This window comes from Moschus berezovskii, chromosome 27 (genome assembly GCF_049115385.1).
Source record: "Moschus berezovskii isolate FMDL1 chromosome 27, NW_MosBer_1.0, whole genome shotgun sequence".
Taxonomy (NCBI): domain Eukaryota; kingdom Metazoa; phylum Chordata; class Mammalia; order Artiodactyla; family Moschidae; genus Moschus; species Moschus berezovskii.
In genome coordinates, this window is record NC_142486.1 from 22,848,473 (window position 1) to 22,870,826 (window position 22,354).

Consider the following 22,354-nt stretch of genomic DNA (forward strand, 5'->3'; position numbering starts at 1 on the left):
TGTATTTTTTAGCTTCAGAATTTTTGTTTGGTTCTTTTAAAAATTTCTGTCTTTGATCATATCCTTACCATATATAGTTTTCTTGACTTACTTCAGTATTTTGCTCATGTTTCCTTTAACTTAGTGAACATATTTAAGAGAGTTCAAGTCTTTGTCCCATAAATCCAAAGCTTGTGTTTCTTTAGAGTTGGTTGAATGGAGTGTGTTTCTGTTTATTTGTATAGCATGTGATTTTTTTTTTTTTGACATTTGGGATTTTAAAAAAGTTGCTATCCTAGTCTTTGCAGATTATATCTCAGCAGAGAGAGAATTTACTAATCTGTCTGGCATAAAGGTTTAATTTTTCTCAGAACATTTCTGGGCATATATATCCCCTGGGCCTATGTATATGTTTTTCCCTTCATCTCTTCACTATATATGGCTGCTTTTAAATGTATCAATATCCCTATGAATTTTACCTTTGTTCCCTTTTGGGACCTTAGATGTTCTACTGTATTGTGATACCCATGATATCTTGTGCCTGGTGCCTGCAAGTCTGCAGTCCCCCTTGTGGTTTTCATACCCTGGCATCTATCACTGATTTCAGCAATTTTAATATAATATCCACACTATGACACTGTTCTCACTTGAGCTCTGAGTCAAGTAAAACAAATTCAGTTCTTTGCACAGTTCTCAAATTGGCATGAATTCTACTCTTTTCATCCCAAAGGAGCAACCAGTTAATGCATAGCTTTCTACCAACTCAGTGTACTGTCCCAGAGAGGGTGATGGTGTAAAGATAAGCAAAAACACCACAGATAACCTTACAGTTTGCATGTGGCTTTTTTGACTGGGCATTCACTTGGTTGTTGCAGACCCTTCACTAGTTTCTATATGAAGCTATTTCAGCTAATCTGTTTTTTTTTTTTTCACTAGCTATTTCTATAGAACAAGAATTTGAGGCTTCTTAGCCTACTAATTTTCTCAAAGAGCTGCTCGAATAATTTTTAATTAAGACAACAGCAAGATGCTAGGACTTCTCCAGTGGCTCAGGCAGTAAAGAATCTGCCTGCAGTATGGGAGACCTGGGTTCAATCCCTGGGATGGGAAGATCCCCTGGAGAAGGGAAAGGCTACCCACTCCAGTATTCTTGCCTGGAGAATCCCCATGGACAGAGGAGCATGGCGGGCTACAGTCCATGGGGTCACAAAGAATCGGACATGACTGAGCAACTAACCACAGCACAGAAAGATGCTAAAAGAACTAACAAGAATGAAGATTTAATTTGATTGTCTTATTATTAATATATCTCTGAAATACAGTCTTTTAATTTTTGTATCAACAGTATAACGTAGTGAAAAAGAACGACATTTTGAATCAGGCAAATTCATTTTCTCTCTCTCTTCCCTCTTCTCTTCTAAACAATTGTGTCATTTTTGATTAATAAGTGTTCATTTAGTCATCTTGTAATGGAGGAGAAAAAATGTATGATTTACTGACAAGCTTTATGCCACCCGACCTATGATGTTTATCAACATACAATCAAGATAATGGTAGAATTAACCAACATCTCTGAATGCACTTTCACCTCTCACAATAGAACCTAAAAGATAAACCTGCTAAACTGCATAGGTTATATGTTAACATGAAATAACACTGTTAACTGGATAGCAGCTGAAGGAAATACAAATGAAGTACCTGGAAGGAAATGGTCAGTCTTGTAAAAGGACAGATTTGCCTCTTACTGGGATGATCTAGTATAGTGTGAGTTAATATTGCAATCTCTTAAAATCTAATCCCTGCTCTAATACATACTAGATGCATGAATTGGGGTGGCTCACTTAACATCTCCAAACCTTAGTATCCCCAACTTTAGCAAATATTATCGTTATAGAAATAGACAATGCAAATACTTAGAAAAGTTCTTGCCAAAAGTACATGTTCAGTACATATAATCAGTTACTATTACTACTTTACAAGTAAATAAGTTCTGAGTAGCCTGCCCATGAAGCTTTCAGCCATACCTGTTTACCCGTTTTTAGATATGGCCAAGCTAGATACATATCTTATGAGGAGTCTTTCAGGATTTAGGACCATCATAACACACTGTAAGACTGGTTTTATGTGAAATTCTGTGCTACATTTCACAAAAGAAAATATTCTGGTACTTGAGTCCATTCCTTAGAAGGTGAGGGCTTCCTTGATAGCTCAGTTGGTAAAGAATTTGCCTGCAATGCAGGAGACCTGGGTTTGATCCCTGGGTTGGGAAGATCCCCTGGAGAAGGGAAAGGTATCCACTCCAGTATTCTGGCCTAGATTATTCCATGGACTGTATAGTCCATAGGGTCACAAAGAATCAGACACGACTGAGTGACTCTCACTCACTTTCACTTAGAAGGTGTAGGAAATGGCTGGTAGATGACCTATACTCCAGCATCTCCATTAATAATTAACTTTTGTAGCCAGTAATTTCAACTGATTGTTCTTGCATCTGGTTTAGTTGTCTTTATGAGACTATCAAGAAAAAAAAATAGCAAGTAACTAAATATTCCAGTTAAGACCTTTTTTTGGAAGAATGCAATCAGGTCTTTATCTACTAACAGTCTTTTTTTTTTTTTTTAAGAGGCTTACCTTTTACTTCATGAAGTTTCTGTTTCTTAGACTTTAGCAAGATCTCAAGATTTTTTACAAAATTCATAGTAAATTCAGAATTTCCAGAAATTGAGAAGGGCACAATTGTTTGACTATATTGTTCCAAATCCATTTCTCTTTCAAATTCTTCTTCATTTCTTGAAAACTGCACATAGCTCATCGAAAAATAAAAAATACCCAAGAGTGCTAGTATCTGCAGCAAGATCAAATTCCAGTTGCGCCAAGTGAACATTGCTCTTTTTGTGACCATGGCAAAAAACTGCTGACTGTAAAGAGTCCACTGACAAGACAGAAGATGGCATTACAGCATCACAATGGTCACAACATTTAATGAAATTCATTAATATTTTTAATCTTATGATAGAGGATGTATACAATCTTATAAAAGTACACTTGAACAGAACATAACCATAGTTCACAGACTAGGTGACAAACAAGACTTCTTATTTGTATAATGTGTTGAATGCAAGGATTAAGGCTTCCATCTAATTACACTGAAAACCTCAAAAGGATCACTAACACATTCATAGTGCCTCTGACCAGAGCAACATCACATCTATCTTCCTTAGCCAATATTAAATCATAATATTTCCAAATTCTTGGCCACTCACCACTAGGGAAGTCCCATCAATCAGTATTTTCTGAATGAAACAATTAGCATTTAGATGTGGTCATTGACTGGAAATAAGGTAAAGTTTAGAAGGATTCCTTCTCACATTGTTTTCTGACTTTTAAAGGATGGGTTATTAGATCTGTTTCTAGGATGAAGGAATATATTAATACAAGAATCAATTTTTCTAGACTATTCTGCAAATCTTTCATTGTCTGCATCTTTAAAAGAAGGGGGGAATAAGGAAGAGTGATATAGCAGAAATATGCAAGCAGGGAGAAGAGGAAAATTACATTTTAAAGTATCCAATTCATGGCAAACATTCCAAAGGTCATATTTTACGTGGTGTTAACTTATTAAAATGTCTCACAGAGAATTAAATTAAAGCACAGATATGTTAAATAATTTGTTTAAAATTAAATAGCTAGTGAATAGAGCAGGAATTCCAGTTCTCTCTGGTTCAAAATTCCATGCATTAGTTGTACAATATCAACTCTGCTTCACAACTGACTCATCAGCCCCCTCAGTGAAAGTATGCTTATGGGCAACTCTGAGAACTATATCTTCCACATCAGAATCCCTAGTGTTTTTGGGGAAGACTGTAGGGAGTATTTAGTTAAGAGAACAAGGAAAGAAATGCTTGTCAGTCCAATGAAATTTCCCATGGTAATGAAGAAAGACACTGAATCGGGAGTAAATAGTTCACTAGGAAATATCAATTCACTTCATAAATTTAAATAGTTTTATGTACATGAATAGTGATAACTTTTATAAGAAACTTTCTCAACTCTGAATGGACTAACAATTCAAAACTGTCAAATGGACTAATAATTCAAAATTATTCAACTCTGAGGAATAATAATGGGAAGAGTAAAAATCTAATTTCTACTATCATATTTTACTTTCGAATTAAAAAACTAACTGAATTGTTTTACAAACTACTCCTTACCTGGATTTCTTTGGCAAAGAACTCAAACTCTACTTTTAATTCAAGATTAAAATGAAATATTATAACTTTTATCCCATACAAATATTATATTCTTAGTGAAGTTGCTCACCCCAGTATTAAATGTAATATTAGAGCGTTCACTCAAGTTGGAGGAAGAATATGATCTCTCAAAATTTCTAGGGACATTCATATTCTGATTTGTGTCTTCACTTTTATCTTCATTTTTTAGGCTCCGCAAATTCAGATTATCCGATTGACTGACCCTACACACATAGAAAAAGAAAATTATTTTAACCAGAATGGTAGTTTCTAAATACATAGTTCATCATAAAATTTTCAAAAATTGAGTCAAAATTAAAAAAAATATCACTGGCTAGAAGTTGTTAAATCTGTAAAAACTGATATTGGTAATATACAGCAGTTTTATTTTCATAATGTTTCTAAGCTTACTTCAGAAAAATTAAACTAAAGAGGCTCTTTAGTTCTTCACTTTCTGTCATAAGGGTAGCGTCATTTGCATATCTGAAGTTATTGATATTTCTCCCAGCAATCTTGATTCCAGCTTGTGCTTCATCCAGCCCAGCATTTTACATCATGTACTCTGCATATAAGTTATATAAACAGAGTGACAATATACAGCCTTGATGTACTCCTTTCTCAATTTGGAACCAGCCTGCTTTTCCATGTCTTGTTCTAACTGTTGCTTCTTGACCTTCATACAGATTTCTCAGGAGACAGGTAAGGTGGTCTGGTCTTCCCATCTCTTTAAGAATTTTCCATAGTTGTTTGTGATCCACACAGTCAAAGGTTTGGCATAGTCAATAAAGCAGAAGTAGATATTTCTCTGGAACTCTCTTGCTTTTTCTATGATCCAGTGGATGTTGGCAATTTGATCTCTGGTTCCTCTGCCTTCTGTAGATCCAGCTTGAACATCTAGAAGTTCACAGTTCACATACTGTTGAAGTCTGCCTTGAAGGATTTTGAGCATTACTTTGCTAGTATGTGAGATGAGTGTAATTGTGCAGTAGTCTGAAAATTCTTTGGCATTGCCTTTCTTTGGAATTGGAATGAAAACTGACCTTTTCCAGTCCTGTGGCTACTGCTGAGTTTCCCATATTTGCTGGCATATTGCGTACAGCACTATAACAGCACCATCTTTTAGGATTTTCCATCAGTTCCACTAGCTTTGTTCGAGGTAATGCTTCCCAAGATCGACTTTACTTAACACTCTGGGATGTCTGATTCTAGGTGAGTGACCACACCAAAATGGTTATTCAAGTCATTAAGACCTTTTTAGTATATTTACTGGGTATTCTTGCCACCTCTTCTTAATCTGTTCTGCTTCTGTTAGTTTCTGTCTTTTATTGTGACCATTTTTGCATGAAAATTTCCCCTTGGTATCTCTAATTTTCTGAGAGATCTCTAGTCTTTCCCATTCTATTGTTTTCCTCTCTATCTTTGCAATGTTCACTTAAGAAGGCTTTCTTATCTCTCCTTGCAATTCTTTGGAATACCTCATTCAGTTAGGTGTCTTTCCCTTTCTCCTTCGTCTTTCATTTCTGTTCTTTTCTCAGCTATTTATAAGCCCTCCTCAGAAAACCACGTTGTCTTCTTGCATTTCTTTTTCTTTGGATGGTTTTGGTCACCTCCTCCTGTACAATGTCACCAACCTCTGTCCATTATTCTTCAGGTACTCTGCCTACCAGATCTAATCTCTTGAATTTATTTGTCACCTTCACTGTAATCATAAGTGATTTGATTTAGGCCATACCTGAATAGTCTTTGTTTTTCCTTACTTTCTTCAATTTAAGCTTGAATTTTGCAATAATGATCTGAGCCAGAGTCAGCTCCCGGTCTTATTTTTGCTGACTGTATATAATTTCTCCACCTTCTGCTGCAAAGTAGATAATCCATCTGATTTCAGTACTAACCACCTGGTGATATCCATGTGTGGAGTCATCTCTTGGGTTGTTGGAAGAGAGTGTTTGCTTTGACCAGTTTGTTCTTTTGGCAAAATTCTGTTAGCCTTTGCCCTACTTCATTTTGTACTCCAAGGTCAAACTTGCCTGTTACTCCAGGTACTTCTTGACTTCATGCTTTTACATTTCAGTCCCCTATAATCAAAAATCCAGGTGGTCATTTTCATTAGTTTTCTGTGATTGTGCTTTTCATTCAGGAAGCTATGAGATTGCAGTTCTTGCTTCTTCTGTCTTCTCTCTTTGCTCTGCTGCTGCAGCTGCTAAGTCGCTTCAGTCGTGTCTGACTCCGTGCTACCCCATAGACAGCAACCCACCAGGCTCCCCCATCCCTGGTATTCTCAAGGCAAGAACACTGGAGTGGGTTGCCATTTCCTTCTCCACTCTTTGCTGTAGGCCAGTACTAACAATTCTACCCACAAAATACACAGACATTCAATTGTAATCCCAAAGTTTCAAATAATCTTCTTATGAAATACTCCTCTGCTCTGGGGATTCAATACCTGGCTTTAGTTTTTTTGTGCAGTTTCATAGTCTCATTTTTTTTCCCATTGAGTATCCTGCCTCCTAACTCTCTGAACTGATATTCTCACTCTAGTTCCATGAGTCACAGCAGCCTTAACGCATCAGGTGAACAAGGTACGCAAACTGATATGTTCGTGATTCATAGAAGATAACCATAGCTAACAATCCATTACTACTTCAATTATTCTAGCTCCACACAGGATGGGTATTGCTTTCAAAATAAAATCTGATTTTAAAGAAAAAAAAACTTTCTGCTCTCTTGTTCCCATGCATCATTACTTACTTAATGAAAACTTCTTCCATGGTAGTGATGGAGATACCAAAACTAGCAATACCCAGCTCTTCCTGTCTGTCTTCCATTTCAGTAAATAGATCTTCAAACCTAGGAGAAGAAGGAGAAGGAACTAGTACTCAGAAGGTGATTTTCACATTAATATTTTTGTTACCTTACACAATGGGGGAAAAATGTAGCTTATTCTTCACTGCAATGCTTATCATGGCTTCCATGGCTGGTGATAAATCAGGAATGTGGAATATCCCTGGAATATACACGTATGAAACTATCTTCACCAAAGCCGTAGACATACCCATCACCTCCCATAATTTCCTCCCATCCCTTTTATTATTTTCTATTTTTGTGGTAAAAATGCATAATCTGAGATCTGTCCTCTTAGTAAATATTAAGTATGCAATATTGTTATATGTAGGCACTATGCTGTATAGTTGATCTCCAAAATTTATCTTGCATAAACTGAAATTTTGGATAAACTTAACATCAACTCCTTGTTTTCCCCTCCTCCATTCATCAGCTCTGGCAACCACAATTCTACCCTCTGCTGTTATGAATTTGACCATTTTAGATTCCATGATACAAGTGAGATCATACAGTGTTTGCTGTTCTGTGTCTATTTTATATTACTTAGCATAATGTCCTCTAGGTCCATGAATTCATGTTGTCACAAAAGATAGGATTTACTTCTTTTTTAAAGTTGAATTATATTCCACTGTATATACATTTATTTTTTCTTTATTCATTTGTAGGTGGACATTTAGGTTGTTTCCATATCTTGCCTATTATGAATAATGCTGCAATGAGCATGGGAGTACAGGTGTTCCTCTGAGATCCTGATTTCAATTCTTTTGAACAAATACCCAGAAATGAGATGGCTGGATCATGTATGGTAGCTTTATTTTTCACTTTTTGAGAAATCTCCATGTTTTTTTCCCACACAGCAAAATCTTCAGCAATACATAGTAAATGCAACTCTTAAATGTAATTATATAGAGAAAGATAGTGAGAACAGTTTTGTGGTGTTTGTACATTTGTTCACATAGATATACCAGCAGACTCAAGCCCCCATAAGTCTGAGGAAGTAAGAACACAAAAATTTATAATGAATCAGTCAAGCATTATTATTAGCATTATCCTTTTTATGATTTAAAATGTAGCAAATTCAAATGTTTGAAGCTCCAATAATTTGGCTACTTGATGTGAAGTGCCAAATCATTGGAAAAGACCCTGATGGTGGGAAAGATTGAAGGCAAAAGGAGAAGGGGGAAGCAGAGGATGGGATGGTTAGATAACATCACCAAGTCAATGGATGAATTTGAGCAAACTCCAGGAAATAGTGCAGGACAGAGGAGCTTGGTGTGCTACAGTCCGTGGGGTTGCAGAGTCAGACACAACTTAGCAACTGAACAACAACAATAAAATTCAATTGGGATATCAAGATGGCAGGGTAGGAGGATGTGGCACTCACATTTCCCCACAAACATGTCAAAAATATACATACATGTGAAACAATTCTCATAAAAACTAACTAGAAACCAGCAGAACTCCAGCCAACCAATGCTTGCAACTAAAGCTGCAAGAAAGATCTCAACATAACCAGGTAGGATGGAAAAAAAGGCATTAAGTCAGGGTCTTTTCCCCTGGGAACAATCTATAAGGAAAAAAATCGACACAGCCGGACCCTTTCCCTGAAGAGTAAAAAGTCTGGGCATATCAGTCCCGTGGAGGAAATGGGCCCCCTTACCGGCTGGGAAAACTGCTAAGAGAGATAGATGGGCTAGAGATGTGACAGTGTATACATGTTGGCTTGCTGACAATCAAGGCATAAATAGCCTTGCACTGGAAGCTGTTGCCTCATTGCACTTTACAATTTGAAGGGAGAAACAACTGACCCTGCTCACTCCACACCACAGCCTTGTTCAAGTTCTGGCCAGAGACCAAGTCTAGCTCTGCAGAAACTGACCAGGGTGCTTGGGGTGTGAAACAGGCCAAGCTGTGGAGTCCTTTATCAGCAGATGTGGCAATGGGGGATATTGTCAATGTACACAGGGGGCAGTGCCACAGGAGCTTGCAGTGATAAGTGCTAAATCTTAGGCAGACAGGCCGTGAGAGAGGAACTAATATAGCTCTGCAGAGACAGCCCAGAAAGCCTGAGGGTGTGAATCAAGTGAAATGGCAATGAACGTTGTGATTGCCTAGGACTACATAGTAGTTTGTCTCCCAGTGAGGGCACTCCAGTTCAGCTTAGCATGAGACATGGGGCAGAGAGGTCCTGAGAAAAGTATGCCACAGAGGCAGTCTAGATCAGGTGAAAGCACAGCCACCTCAATTCATACAGCCACAATGTCCCAATACCCAGTCAAAGCCTTGTATTAGATCTGAGATGAACACAAGAGAGAAATGTATAGGCATCACAGGAAGCCTCTGTGATTTCATGGACCTCACATGCTTCAACAACCACCTTATTTAGGGCAGAGCTCACACTCAAGGGAAATGGAGCCATATCAAACCTGACCCTCAGGACTTCAAATACAACACCTGAGGAGCAGACTTTGCCCCTGATAGGGTAGCAATAGCCACAGAACAAAGAGGAAACCCCACCTTACATCTTGTACAGACTTTAAATCTCCCAACACCAAGCACACTCCATATCAAGGAGATAAATGCCAGCACACTGGGCTCAGTGTCCGTACCAAAACCAGTACTAACACAAAAATATTGGACACACACAGTTTTCACAAGTATACTCCCATATAAGAACAACCCTTGAAGTTCAAAGAGTGCGGTATGTGCTATGCTCAGTTGCTTCAGTCATATCCAGCTCTTTGTGACCCCATGGATCATAGCCCACCTGACTCCTCTGTTTATGGGATTTTCCTGGCAAGACTACCTCAAGTTCACAGTAGGTAACTGTTTCTCATAAATTCATAGAGACAGAGAAAGTCAAATAAAGAAATACCCTGAAAAAACAAATAATGAAACAGTGTTCACCAGTCAACTAAAACCAAAAAGAAGTAAGAAAAATGCTATCCAAATTAAGAAAAAACTATTGATACAAATGCAGATCACTATAAAAAAGAACTGGAAAATATAAAGGTGAATCAATCAAAAATAGATAATTCAACAGCTTAGATATAAACCAATCTAGAAGCAATGAATATTCATAAAATAACATAGAAGAATGAATACGTGATTCAGGAGAGACAATGATTGAAGTCACCCAATCAGAACAGAAAACAGACTAGTAAAAAATGTTAAAGCAACATATGATATCTAAGGGATAATAAAAATTATGCCAGCCTGTTCATAATAGGGGTTCCAGAAGAAGAAAAGAGAGACATGGGTACTAAAAATGTACTTGAAGAAATTATGGCTAAAAACTTCTCAAACCTAAACAAGAAAACAGACATCCAGGTACAGGAAGCACAGTGTTGCAAAAATATGAACCCAAATAGACTCATACTGAGACATATCATATTTAAAATGGCAAAAGCAAAAGATAAAGAGAAAATTCTAAAGGCAGCAAGAGAAAATTAAGAATCATCTACAAGGAAAACTCCATGAAGCTATTGGTTGATATTTCTACAGAAACTTTGCAGACCAGAAGGGAGTGGCATGATATAGTCAAAGACCTGAAAGAGAAAACCCTGCAACTTAAGATACCCAAAAAGATTATCATTTAGAATAGAAGAAAAGATAAAAAATTCCTCAATCAGAAACTAAGCGAATTCAGCAATACTAAACCTACAGTAAAAGAAACATTGAAAAGTCTTCTGTAAATAAAGATAAATAAGAATCTACAGGAAAAAACAATCACAAGAAAGGCAAACAAATAAAAAGAATGAAGATTACTAAATTAAACCAAAGTATAGAATAAAAATTTAAAAAAATTCAAAAAATTTTAAATGAATTATAACTACAATTAACAATAAAAAGACAAACATGAAAATAGGACATAAATGATAAAATCTTGAGGAGGGGAATAGAAAAACATATATCTTTTAGAATGCATTTTATTTTGAATGACAATCTTTTTAAAGCAAGTAGATACAATTGTAGATGAACATACTTGATTTTCATGGTAACCACAAATCAATGATAAACCTTAGATTCACAAAAACCAAAAAGAAAGGAACTCAATCATATTACAGAAGAAAATTATCAAGCCAAAAAAGAGAAAAACAAAAAGAAGACATATGAACAAAGAAAAACTATAAAAACAACTGAAAAAGAAGGATTTAAATGGCTATAAGTACATACCTATCAATAATTGAAGTCAACAGACTAAATCCTCTTATCAAATGATATAGTGTGAAAGTGAAAGTGAAAGTGAAGTAGCTCAGTCATGTCCAACTCTTAGCGACCCCATGGACTGCAGCCTACCAGGCTCCTCCATCCATAGGATTTTCCAGGCAAGAGTACTGGAGTGGGTTGCCATTGCCTTCTCCAGATATAGTGTAATAGATGGGATAAAAACCAAGAATTTACAATATGCTGCCTAGAAGAGATTCACTTCAGGGCAAAAACACACACACTGAAAATGAGGGGATAGAAAAAGATGTTTCAAGCAAATGGGAATTATAGGAAAGCAGGGATAGCAATACACATATAAAAAAAAATGACTTTAACACAAAAGACACGAAGAAAGACAAAAAAGAACATTATATAATGATGAAGGAGACAATACAAGAAGAAAGTACATTCATCAACATACATGCATATGCTGCTGCTGCATCACTTCAGTCGTGTCCGACTCTGTGTGACCCCATAGACGGCAGCCAACCAGGCTCCCCTGTCCCTGGGGTTCTCCAGGCAAGAACACTGGAGTGGGTTGCCATTTCCTTCTCCAATGCATATAGGTGCACCTTAAATATTTAAAATAAGTATACTAAATACTAACAGACATAAAGAGAGGTGGACAATAATACAATAATAGTAGGAGAGTTTAATGCCTCATTGATATCAATGGACAGATAATCTAGACAGAAAAGTAATAAGGCAACAGAGGTCCTAAATGACAAAATAGATCCATTGGAGTTGATATCTACAGGGCACTACACAATCCCCCCAAAATATAACAAAAACCAGAATGCAAATTCTTTTCAAGTGCAAATGAATGATTTAGGATAAATCACATACAACATCACAAAACAAGTTTCAACAAATTTAAAAGGATAGAAATTATTTCAAGCATTTTTTATGACCACAGTGGTTTGAAACTAGAAATCAACCACAGAAAGTAGAACAGGAGTAGAACAAACAGTTGGAGATCAAACATGCTGCTAAAAAAACGACAGGGTCAATGGTAAAATCAAAGAAGATATCAGAAAAAAAAAAACTCAAGGAAATGAAAATACAACCTTACAACATCTATGGGAGGTAGCAAAAGCACTTCTAATGGGGAATTTTATAGTGATTAAGGCCCTTCTCAAGAAGAAACATTTCAAATAAACAATATTATCCACCACCTAATGAAATTAGAAAAAGAACAAACAAAACCTAAAGTTGGCAGAAGGGAGGAAATAATAAAGATGAGAAAGGAAATAGAATAGAGATTAAAAATATAAAAAAAATCAATAAATCCAAGAATTGCTTGTTTGAAAAGATAAACAAAATTGATAAACTTCTGGCAGGTCTCACCAAGAAGAAAAGAGAGAGGACTGAAATAAATAAAATAAAAAATGAAAGAGGAGAAGTAAAAACTGATACCACAGAAATAAAAAAAATTTTTTAAGAGAATATTATGAACAGTTATTTGGCAACAAATTAGACAATCTAGAACAAAGGGACAAGTTTATAGATATATGTTTTTCTTGTTGCATAGCTGTTAAGTCATATCCGACTCTTTTACAACCCCATGGACTGTAGCCCTCCAAGCTTCTCTGTCCATGGGATTTTCCAGACAAGAATACCAGTGGGATGCCATTTCCTTCTCCAGGGGACCTTTCCAATCTAGAGATCAAGCTTGCATTTCATGCATTGGCAGGTGGATTCTTTACCACTGAGCCACCTTAGAAGCCCTTGTAGCAATATACAGCCTGACAAAACTGAGTCAAGAAGAAACAGAAAATTGAGCAGACCTATCATTAGAAATGAAACTGAATATGTAATTTAAAAACAATGGTCCAGGACCAGATGGCTTCGCTGAAGAATTCCACAAAACATATAAAAAAGAGCTTACACCTATCCTGCTTTAGTTATTCCAAAAAATTGAAGAGGAAGGAACACTGCAAAATTATTTCCATGAAGCCACTGTCACTCTATTACCCAAAAGAGACAAAGATACTATACATACACATTTGACAAGTACAAGTCAATATCTTTGATGAATATAAATGCAAATATCCTCTACAAAATATTGCAAATGGAATGCAACAGTACATAAAAAGAATCAAACATAACGATCAATTGGACAATTCCAAGGTTCACAAGGATGGTTACAAATCAATGTGATATACCATATTAACAAAAGGAAAGACAAAAATACATGGTCATCTCAGTAGACTCATAAAGAGCTTTGCATAAAATTCAACATCCATTCATGATAAGAACTCTCACCAAGGTGGATATAGAGGGAACATGTCTCAACAAAATAAAAGCCATTTATGACAAACCCACTGTCAACATAATACTCTATGGTAAAAAGCAGAAAGCTTCTTCACTAAATTTGGGAAAAAGACAAGGATGCCCATTTTCACCATTCTATTCAACATGGTATTAGAAGTAGTAGCTGCAGCAATCAGACAGGAAAAGAAAATGAAAGACAACCCATTGGAAAGGAAAAGTAAAATGGAACTTATTGGTAGATGACATGATACACTGTACAGAGAAACATAGTCTCCACATAAAATCTATTAGAACTAATAAAAGAATTCAGCAAGGTAGCAGGATACAAAATTAATACACAGAAATCCTTTGAGTTCCTTATGCTAAGGAGTAAATATCAGAAAGAGGAAAAAGCCAATCCATTTAAAAGTCTAACCCCAAAATCTAGGAACTAGCTTAATAAAGAATATGAAAGATCTATACACTGAAAACTATAAAACATTGATAAAGGAAATTCAAGGAGATTCCAAAAAATGGGAAACTATTACATGTTTTTTGATTTGAAGAATTAATATTCTTAAAATGGCCATACTACCCAAAGGAATCTACAGATTAATGAAATCCCTATCAAAATGCTGATGATACTTTTCACAACCAGAATAATCTTAACATTTGTATGGAACCACAAAACATCCAAAATTGCCAAAGAAATCCCAAGAAAATAAGTACAAAGCTGAAGGCGTAACCCTTCTAGACTTCAGACATAACTAAGCTACAGTAATCAAAACAGCACAGTATTGACACAATAACAGACATTTAGATTAATGCAACAGAACAGAGTCAATTATGATAAAAGGGGCAAGAATATACAATGGAGAAAAGAGAGTTTCATCAACAAATGGTGTTGAGATACTTTACCAGCTGAGCCACCAGGGAAGCCCCATAAACATATATATGTATAACTTCATCACTGTGCCATACAGCTGAAACTGACACAATGTTGTAAGTCAACTAAATTTGATTAAAAACAAAAACAAAAACAGGAGGTCCAGAGATTGCCCAAGCTCTTTCGGCCCTGTGAGGATACAGCAAGAAGATGACTATCTCTGAATCAGGAAACAGACCTCATCAAACACCAAATCTACCAATGCAGTTTTCTTGGACTTCTCAGCTTTCAAACTGCAAGAAATACATTTCTGTTATTTATAAACCCCTCCCCCAAAACATGGTTTGGATATGCCTATTCTGAACATGTCATATAAATGGAATATACAAGGTATAGCCCTTTTTTATGGAAGAAAATTGTTTTATAATGTTGTGTTGGTTTCTGCTGTACAATAATGTCAATCAGTCATAATTACATATAGATACCCTTCCCCTTAGGCCTCCCTCCCCTTCCCCCATCCCACCGCTCTAGGTCATCACAGACAACCAGGCTGGGCTTTTTGTGTTATATAGCAAATTCCCACTCAGTTCAGTTCAGGTCAGTCACTCAGTCGTGTCCGACTCTTTGCGACCCCATGAATCACAGCACGCCAGGCCTCCCTGTCTATCACCAACTCCCAGAGTACTCAAACTCATGTGCATCGAGTAGGTGATGCAATCCAGCCATCTCATTCTCTGTTGTCCCCTTCTCCTCCTGCCTCCAATCCCTCCCAGCATCAGTCTTTTCCAGTGAATAAACTCTTTGCATCAGGTGGCCAAAGTATTGGAGTTTCAGCTTCAGCATCAGTCCTTCCAATGAACACCCAGGACTGATCTCCTTTCGAACGGACTGGTTGGATCTCCTTGCAGTCCAAGGGACTCTCAAGAGTCTTCTTCAACACCACAGTTCAAAAGCATCAATTCTTCAACGATCAGCTTTCTTGACAATCCAACTCTCACATCCATACATGACCACTGGAAAAACCATAGCTCTGCTTTTTAATATGCTATCTAGGTTGGTCATAACTTTCCTTCCAAGAAGTAAGCATCTTTTAATTTCATGGCTGCAATCAGAATCTGCAGTGAAAATAGTCTGACACTGTTGCCACTGTTTCTCCATCTATTTCCCATGAAGTGATGGGACCAGATGCCATGATCTTTGTTTTCTGAATGTTGAGCTTCAAGCCAACTAATTTCACTCTCCTCTTTCACTTTCATCAAGAGGCTTTTTAGTTCCTCTTTACTTTCTGCAATAAGGGTGGTGTCATCTGCATATCGGAGAAGGCAATGGCAAGCCACTCCAGTACTCTTGCCTAGAAAATCCCATGGATGGAGGAGCCTGGTAGGCTGCAGTCTGTGGGGTCGCTAAGGGTCGGACACGACTGAGCAACTTCACTTTCACTTTTCACTTTCCACTTTCACACATTGGAGAAGGAAATGGCAACCCACTCCAGTGTTCTTGCCTGGAGAATCCCAGGGAAGGGGGAGCCTGGTGGGCTTCCGTCTATGGGGTCACACAGAGTTGTACACGACTGAAGTGACTTAGCAGCAGCAGCAGCATCTGCATATATGAAGTTGTTGATATTTCTCCTGGCAAACTTGATTCCAGCTTGTGCTTCTTCCAGCCCAGCGTTCCTCATGATGTACTCTGCATAGAAGTTATATAAGCAGGGTGACAACATACAACCTTGATGTACTCCTTTTCCTATTTGGAACCAGTCTGTTGTTCCATGTCCAGTTCTAACTGTTGCTTCCTGACCTGCATACAGGTTTCTCAAGAGGCAGGTCAGGTGGTCTGGTATTCCCATCTCTTTCAGAATTTTCCACAGTTTATTGTGATCCATGGAATCAAAGGCTTTGGCATAGTCAATAAATCAGAAATAGATGTTTTTTTGGAACTCTCTTGCTTTCTCCATGATCCAGCAGATGTTGGCAATTTGATCTCTGGTGCCTCTGCCTTTTCTGAAACCAGCTTGAACATCTGGAAGTTCACGGTTCACGTATTGCTGAAGCCTGGCTTGGAGAATTTTGAGAATGACTTCACTAGCGTGTGAGATGAGTGCAATTGTGTGGTGGCTTGAGCATTCTTTGGCATTGCCTTTCTTTGGGATTGGAATGAAGACTGACTTTTTCCAGTCCTGTGGCCATTGCTGAGTTTTCCAAATTTGCTGGCATATTCAGTGCAGCAGTTTCATAGCACCATCTTTCAGGATTTGAAATAGCTCAACTGGAATTCCATCACCTCTACTAGCTTTGTTTGTAGTGATGCTTTCTAAGGCCCACTTGACTTCACATTCCAAGATGTCCAGCTCTAGATCACACCATCGTGAATATCTTGGTCGTGAAGATCTTTTTTGTGTAGTTCTTCTGTGTATTCTTGCCACCTCTTCTTAATATCTTCTGCTTCTGTTAAGTCCATATCATTTCTGTCCTTTATCGAGCCCATCTTTGCATGAAATGTTCCCTTGGTATCTTTAATTTTCTTGAAGAGATCTCTTGTCTTTCCTATTCTGTTGTTTTCCTCTATTTCTTTGCATTGATCGCTGAGAAAAGCTTTCTTATCTCTCCTTGCTCTTCTTTTGAAATCTACATTCAGATGCTTTTATCTTTCCTTTCCTCCTTTGCTTTTCACTTCTCTTCTTTTCACAGCTGTTTGTAAGGCCTCCCCAGACAGCCATTTTGCTTTTTTGCATTTCTTTTACATTTGGATGGTCTTGATCCCTGTCTCCTGTACAATGTCACGAACCTCTGTACATAGTTCATCAGGCACTCTATCTATCAGATCTAGTCCCTTAAAACTATTTCTCACTTCCACTGTATAATCATAAGGGATTTGATTTAGATCATATCTGAATGGTCTAGTGGTTTTCCGTACTTTCTTCAATTTGAGTCTGAATTTGGCAATAAGGAGTTCATGATCTGAGCCACAGTCAGCTCCTGGTCTTGTTTTCGCTCACTGTATAGAGTTTCTCCATCTTTGGCTGCAAAGAATATAATCAATCTGATTTCGGTGTTGACCAAATTCCCACTAGCTATCTATTTTACACAGGATAGTGTAAATGTATATATGTCAAAGCTATTTTCTCAATTTGTCCCACCCTCTCCTTCTCTGGTTGGGTCCACAAATCTGTTCTCTAAGGATGTGACTTTTTCAGTCTAGCTTCTTTCACTTATTGTAGTAATTCCAAGGTTCATCCATGCTGTCAGTTCAGTTCAGCCACTCAGTCATGTCTGACTCTTTGAGACCCCATGGAATGCAGCACACCATACTTCCCTGTCCGTCACCAACTCCTGGAACTTGCTCAAACTCATATCCATTGAGTTGGTGATGCCATCTAACCATCTCATCCTCTGTTGTCCCTTTCTCCTCCTGCCTTCAATCTTTCCCAGCATCAGGGTCTTTTCCAATGAGTTAGTTTGCATCACATGGCCAAAGTACTGCAGCTTCAGCTTCAGCATCAGTCCTTCCAATGAATATTCAGGACTGATTTCCTTTAGGATTGACTGGTTTGACCTCCTTGCAGTCCAAGGGACTCTCAGGAGTCTTCTCCAACACCACAGTTCAAAAGCATCAATTCTTCGGTGCTCAGTTTTCTTTATGGACCAACTCTCACAGCCATACATGACTACTGGAAAAGACATAGCTTTGACTAGACAGACCTTTGTTGGCAAAGTAATGTCTCTGCTTTTTAATATGCTATCTAGGTTGGTCATAGTTTTTCTTCCAAGGTGCAAGCTTCTTTTAATTTCATGGCTGCAGCCACCATCTGCAGTGATTTTGGAGCCAAAAAAATAAAGTCTGTCACTGTTTCCATTGTTTCCCCATCTATTTGCCATGAAGTGATGGGACCAGATGCCATGATCTTAGTTTTTTGAATGTCAAGTTTCAAGCCAGCTTTTTCACCCTTCTCTTTCACTTTTTTTTTTTTTTTTATTTTTATTTTGGTAATTTATTTTTTATTGGAGGCAAATTATTTTACAATATTATATTGGTTGGTTTTGCCATACATTGACATGAATTTGCCCCGGGTTTACATAAGTTCCCCCTCCTGAACCCCCCTCCCACCTCCCTCCTCCCTTTATCCTCCCTCTGGGTCATCCCCGCATGCCAGCCCCGAGCATCCTATAACATGCATTGACCCTGAACTAGTGATTCGTTTCTCATATGACAACATACATGTTTCAATGCCATTCTCCCAAATCATCCCACCCTCACCCTCTCCCATAGAGTCCCAAAGACTGTTCTATACATCTGTGTCTCTTTTGCTATCTCGTATACTTTCATCAGGAAGCTCTTCACTTCCTTTTTGCTTTCTGCCATAAGGGTGGTGTCATCTGCATCCCTGAGGTTATTGATATTTTTCCTGGCAATCTTGATTCCAGTTTGTGCTTCAACTAGTCTGGCATTTTGCTTAATGTACTCTGCATATAAGTTAAATAAGCAGAGTGACAATATACAGCCTTGACGTACTCCTTTCTCAATTTGGAACCAGTCTGCTGTTCTATGTCAGGTTCTAACTGTTGCTTCTTTACCTACATACAGATTTCTCAGGAGGCAGGTAAGGTGGTCTGGTATTCCCATCTCCTTAACATTGTTCCACAGTTTATTGTGATCCACACAGTCAAAGGCTTTGGTGTAGTCAATAAAGCAGAAGTAAAAAACAGGAATTCCCTTGCTTTTTCTAGTTCTTTGTATATACTGTGTAACTTTTTAAAAAAAAATTAAATGTGTCTTTTGCAAATATTTTCTTCCATTCTGTGTCTTGTCTTCTAATTCTCTTGATATTGCCAAACACAGAACAAAAATTTAATTTCATTGAAGTCCGGCTTTTCAGTTATTCCTGTCATGAAAAGTGCTGTTGGTGCTGTAATTTAAATGTCATTGCCATACCTAAGGTCATCTAGTTTTCCTCCTATGTTATCTTCTAGGAGATTTATAGTTTTTTGTTTGAATTTTAGTCTTGTCATCCATTTTAAGCGTCTAGGTTATTTTCTTTGCATGTTGATGTCTGATTGTTCATTCCATCACCATTTGTTGAATGGTGATGGAATCTTTTCTCCATTGCTTTTCCTTCCCTGTCAAAGACCAGGTGACTATATATATATATATTTCTGGGTTCTCTGCTTTGTTCCATTGTTCTATTTTTCTATTCTTTCACTACTACTACACCATCTTGATTATAGTAATTTTATAGTAAGTCTTAGAGTTGGTTTCTGTCAGTCTTCTAACTTTATTTTTTTCTTTCAATATTGTGTTGATTAATTTGAATAGACTTTTTATAAATTTTGGGATCAATTTGCTGATAGCCACAAAATAACTTACAGAGATCTTGACTAGAATTTTTTTTTATTGGAGGCAAATTATTTTACATTAATATATTGGTTGGTTTTGCCATACATTGACATGAATCTGCCCCGGGTGTACATGCATTGAACCTATAGATCAAGTTGGAAGAACTGACACCTTGACAGTATTGAGTCTTCCTATTCATAAAAATGGACTATCTTCGCATTTATTATCTTGATTTCATTCATTAGAATTGTGGAGTTTTCCTCATATATAACTTGTATGTATTTTATTAGCTTTATACCCAAGTATTTTGCTTTTGGCAATACTAATGTAAACAGCATTGTGCTTGTAATTTTAAACTATATTTGCTAATAGTTGATATATAGAAAAGTTACTGACTTTTATATCAAATTTGTATCCTGCCACCTTGCTACAATCACTTACTAGTTCCAGAAGGGTTTTTTGTTTGTTGGTTGGTTTGTTTTGGTAAATTCTTTTAGACAGTATGCAAAAGATGATTGTATTATCTGCAAAGAGTTTTATTCCTTTCTTCCCAATGTATGTACATTTCTTTGTCTTGTGTTATTGCATTAGCTAGGACTTCCAGCATGATGTTGAAAGCAGTGGAGAGAAAGGACTTCCTTTCCTTGTTTCTGATCTTAACGGTAAAGCTTTGAATTTCTCACCATGATACATGATGTAGGCTGTTGGGATTTTGTTCATTAGAAAGTTGAAGAAGTTCCCCTCTATTCATCTTCTTTTGAGAATGCCAATTAGTTTGCTTCAAGAGAATATCAAGCTGCTAACTACAACTTGAAAGAAGATGAAACTGGCACAGTGCCTGGAAGTTTATCATAAGCATTCTTATTTTCCTCTTCCCTTAATCAAGATAAACATCCGAAGTACAACTAATATTTTCTTTCTCCTTTTGGTAACTAACTTGGTTAACTGTTATGGTCAAATTGCCTGTTTCCTGTAGTTTCTAGGGCTTCTGAATGCAAGATCTGCCATATAGGCCATTTTTTTCTTATTATCTCAGCAAATCAGTTGAACAAAATTTGTGCAAATAGCTTATCATTTCTTGTCACTACTTAACACCAGGGTGTAAGATATAGAAATAAAGATACCAAGACAAACTAAATGAAAGCTAAGTTATATGACTTCCCTCTGTGAAGACAGTGAAGTCTTTAGGATTTTTTTTTTTTTTACCATTACATGTCAAATGACAGCCGCCCACAATCTATTTGTCAAGTTGGAGGGAACTTTAAAAAGTAATATTGATTTCTTATAGCCCCAAACTATTATCTAACATTCTCTGGATCCATACCTGTTTGCGTACTCCTTGGGTAGGATAAATGATAATTCAGCTGCAACATCATTCTCCAATCTGGCTTCAGGCACGTGATATTTAATCAGTTCAGAGATTTCTTTAACATCACAATGAGGATCCTTTACCATAATTAAGTGGTATCCCACACCTGAAAAAGTCCATTTAAAAGGTCAAAATTTTAAAATGCAATCTGCCCCAATCAAACACATAAATATACTCTACCACCAGAAAGCACAGGATCTTGCTTGTTTAAAATTTCATTTTTACAAGGCATCAATACTGTGTTTAAGAGCAAGTGATCTTTAATCTTTGAGATTTACAGGTTTCATATTTTTACCAAAATTTAAACCTGCTAATTTTTATGGGAGGAGAGTTTGGAGGAGAATGGATTCATGCATGTGTATGGCTGAATCCCTTTGTTGTTCACTTGAAAGTATCATAACATTATTAATCACTTATACTCCAATACAAAAGAAAAAGTTTAAACATTTTTCTATTGTTTTATATATTTTAAAATTTCCTTCCTTCTGTCATTCTTTCCATACTTAATGTTCAATGATCACATTTCAGGTACATGCCATTAAAGTGGAAACTTTTACTTCACCATAGTAATGAATGAAAACTTCAAAATTTCACCCCACTGTACTAGGAAGTCTTCCCTTCATCATGTGACAATGGGCTACATGGACTCTTGTCACCAAGTGTCTCTGACCCTTTTAGGATTTTATATATACAAACATACATCCACACACACATTTATGTATTTAGACACACATAATTATTTTTCCTGTCATATTCTTATTTTAGCATTCATCACTTTGCTATCTTTCTGTTATATTCTTGAATGGGGCTTCCAAATTTCATATTTTAAAATTTGTCTTATACCTGCATTCACACATCAAATGCAAACCACTCTTGCTGTTTTTAATGTCCTGTCCATCAAACTTAATTTCTCTCTGATTTTCCCCCAAAGACTCTTGATGCCACCTGATTTCTTCTTTGTCCCAGGGGAAAAAAGGTGCATTTTTATCCTCATACTTTTATTACTTACTTATATAGTCTTCTAAAATAGAGATGTTCTTTCCTTCTTTGCCTTTTTAAGGTCACTAACTAAAAGCACTAATATACTTAGGTAATAATTTTGTACCTACAACTAATATGCTATACGAATATCAACTTATATGTTCCCATCTGTAAGTGAAAAAACATTCAAAAGTATGAATCCCTTTATTTCTGATATTCACCAAATATACTGCTTAAAACTCAACTCAATATCCTCTT

The 22,354-nt window shown here is 36.8% G+C and overlaps 1 protein-coding gene across 1 annotated transcript in view; it reads right to left on the minus strand.

Moving 5' to 3' along the window:
• Window positions 1-22,354, minus strand: part of LOC129545009 (phospholipid-transporting ATPase ABCA3-like) — a 204,697-nt gene that overhangs the window by 81,909 nt on the left and 100,434 nt on the right. The window contains exons 15-18 of the mRNA XM_088832884.1: window positions 21,071-21,221; window positions 6,975-7,073; window positions 4,300-4,453; window positions 2,611-2,911 (exon numbers count right to left, since the gene is read on the minus strand). Of these exons, the coding sequence (XP_088689010.1) occupies window positions 2,611-2,911; window positions 4,300-4,453; window positions 6,975-7,073; window positions 21,071-21,221 (705 nt within the window). The remainder of the gene's footprint in view (window positions 1-2,610; window positions 2,912-4,299; window positions 4,454-6,974; window positions 7,074-21,070; window positions 21,222-22,354) is intronic.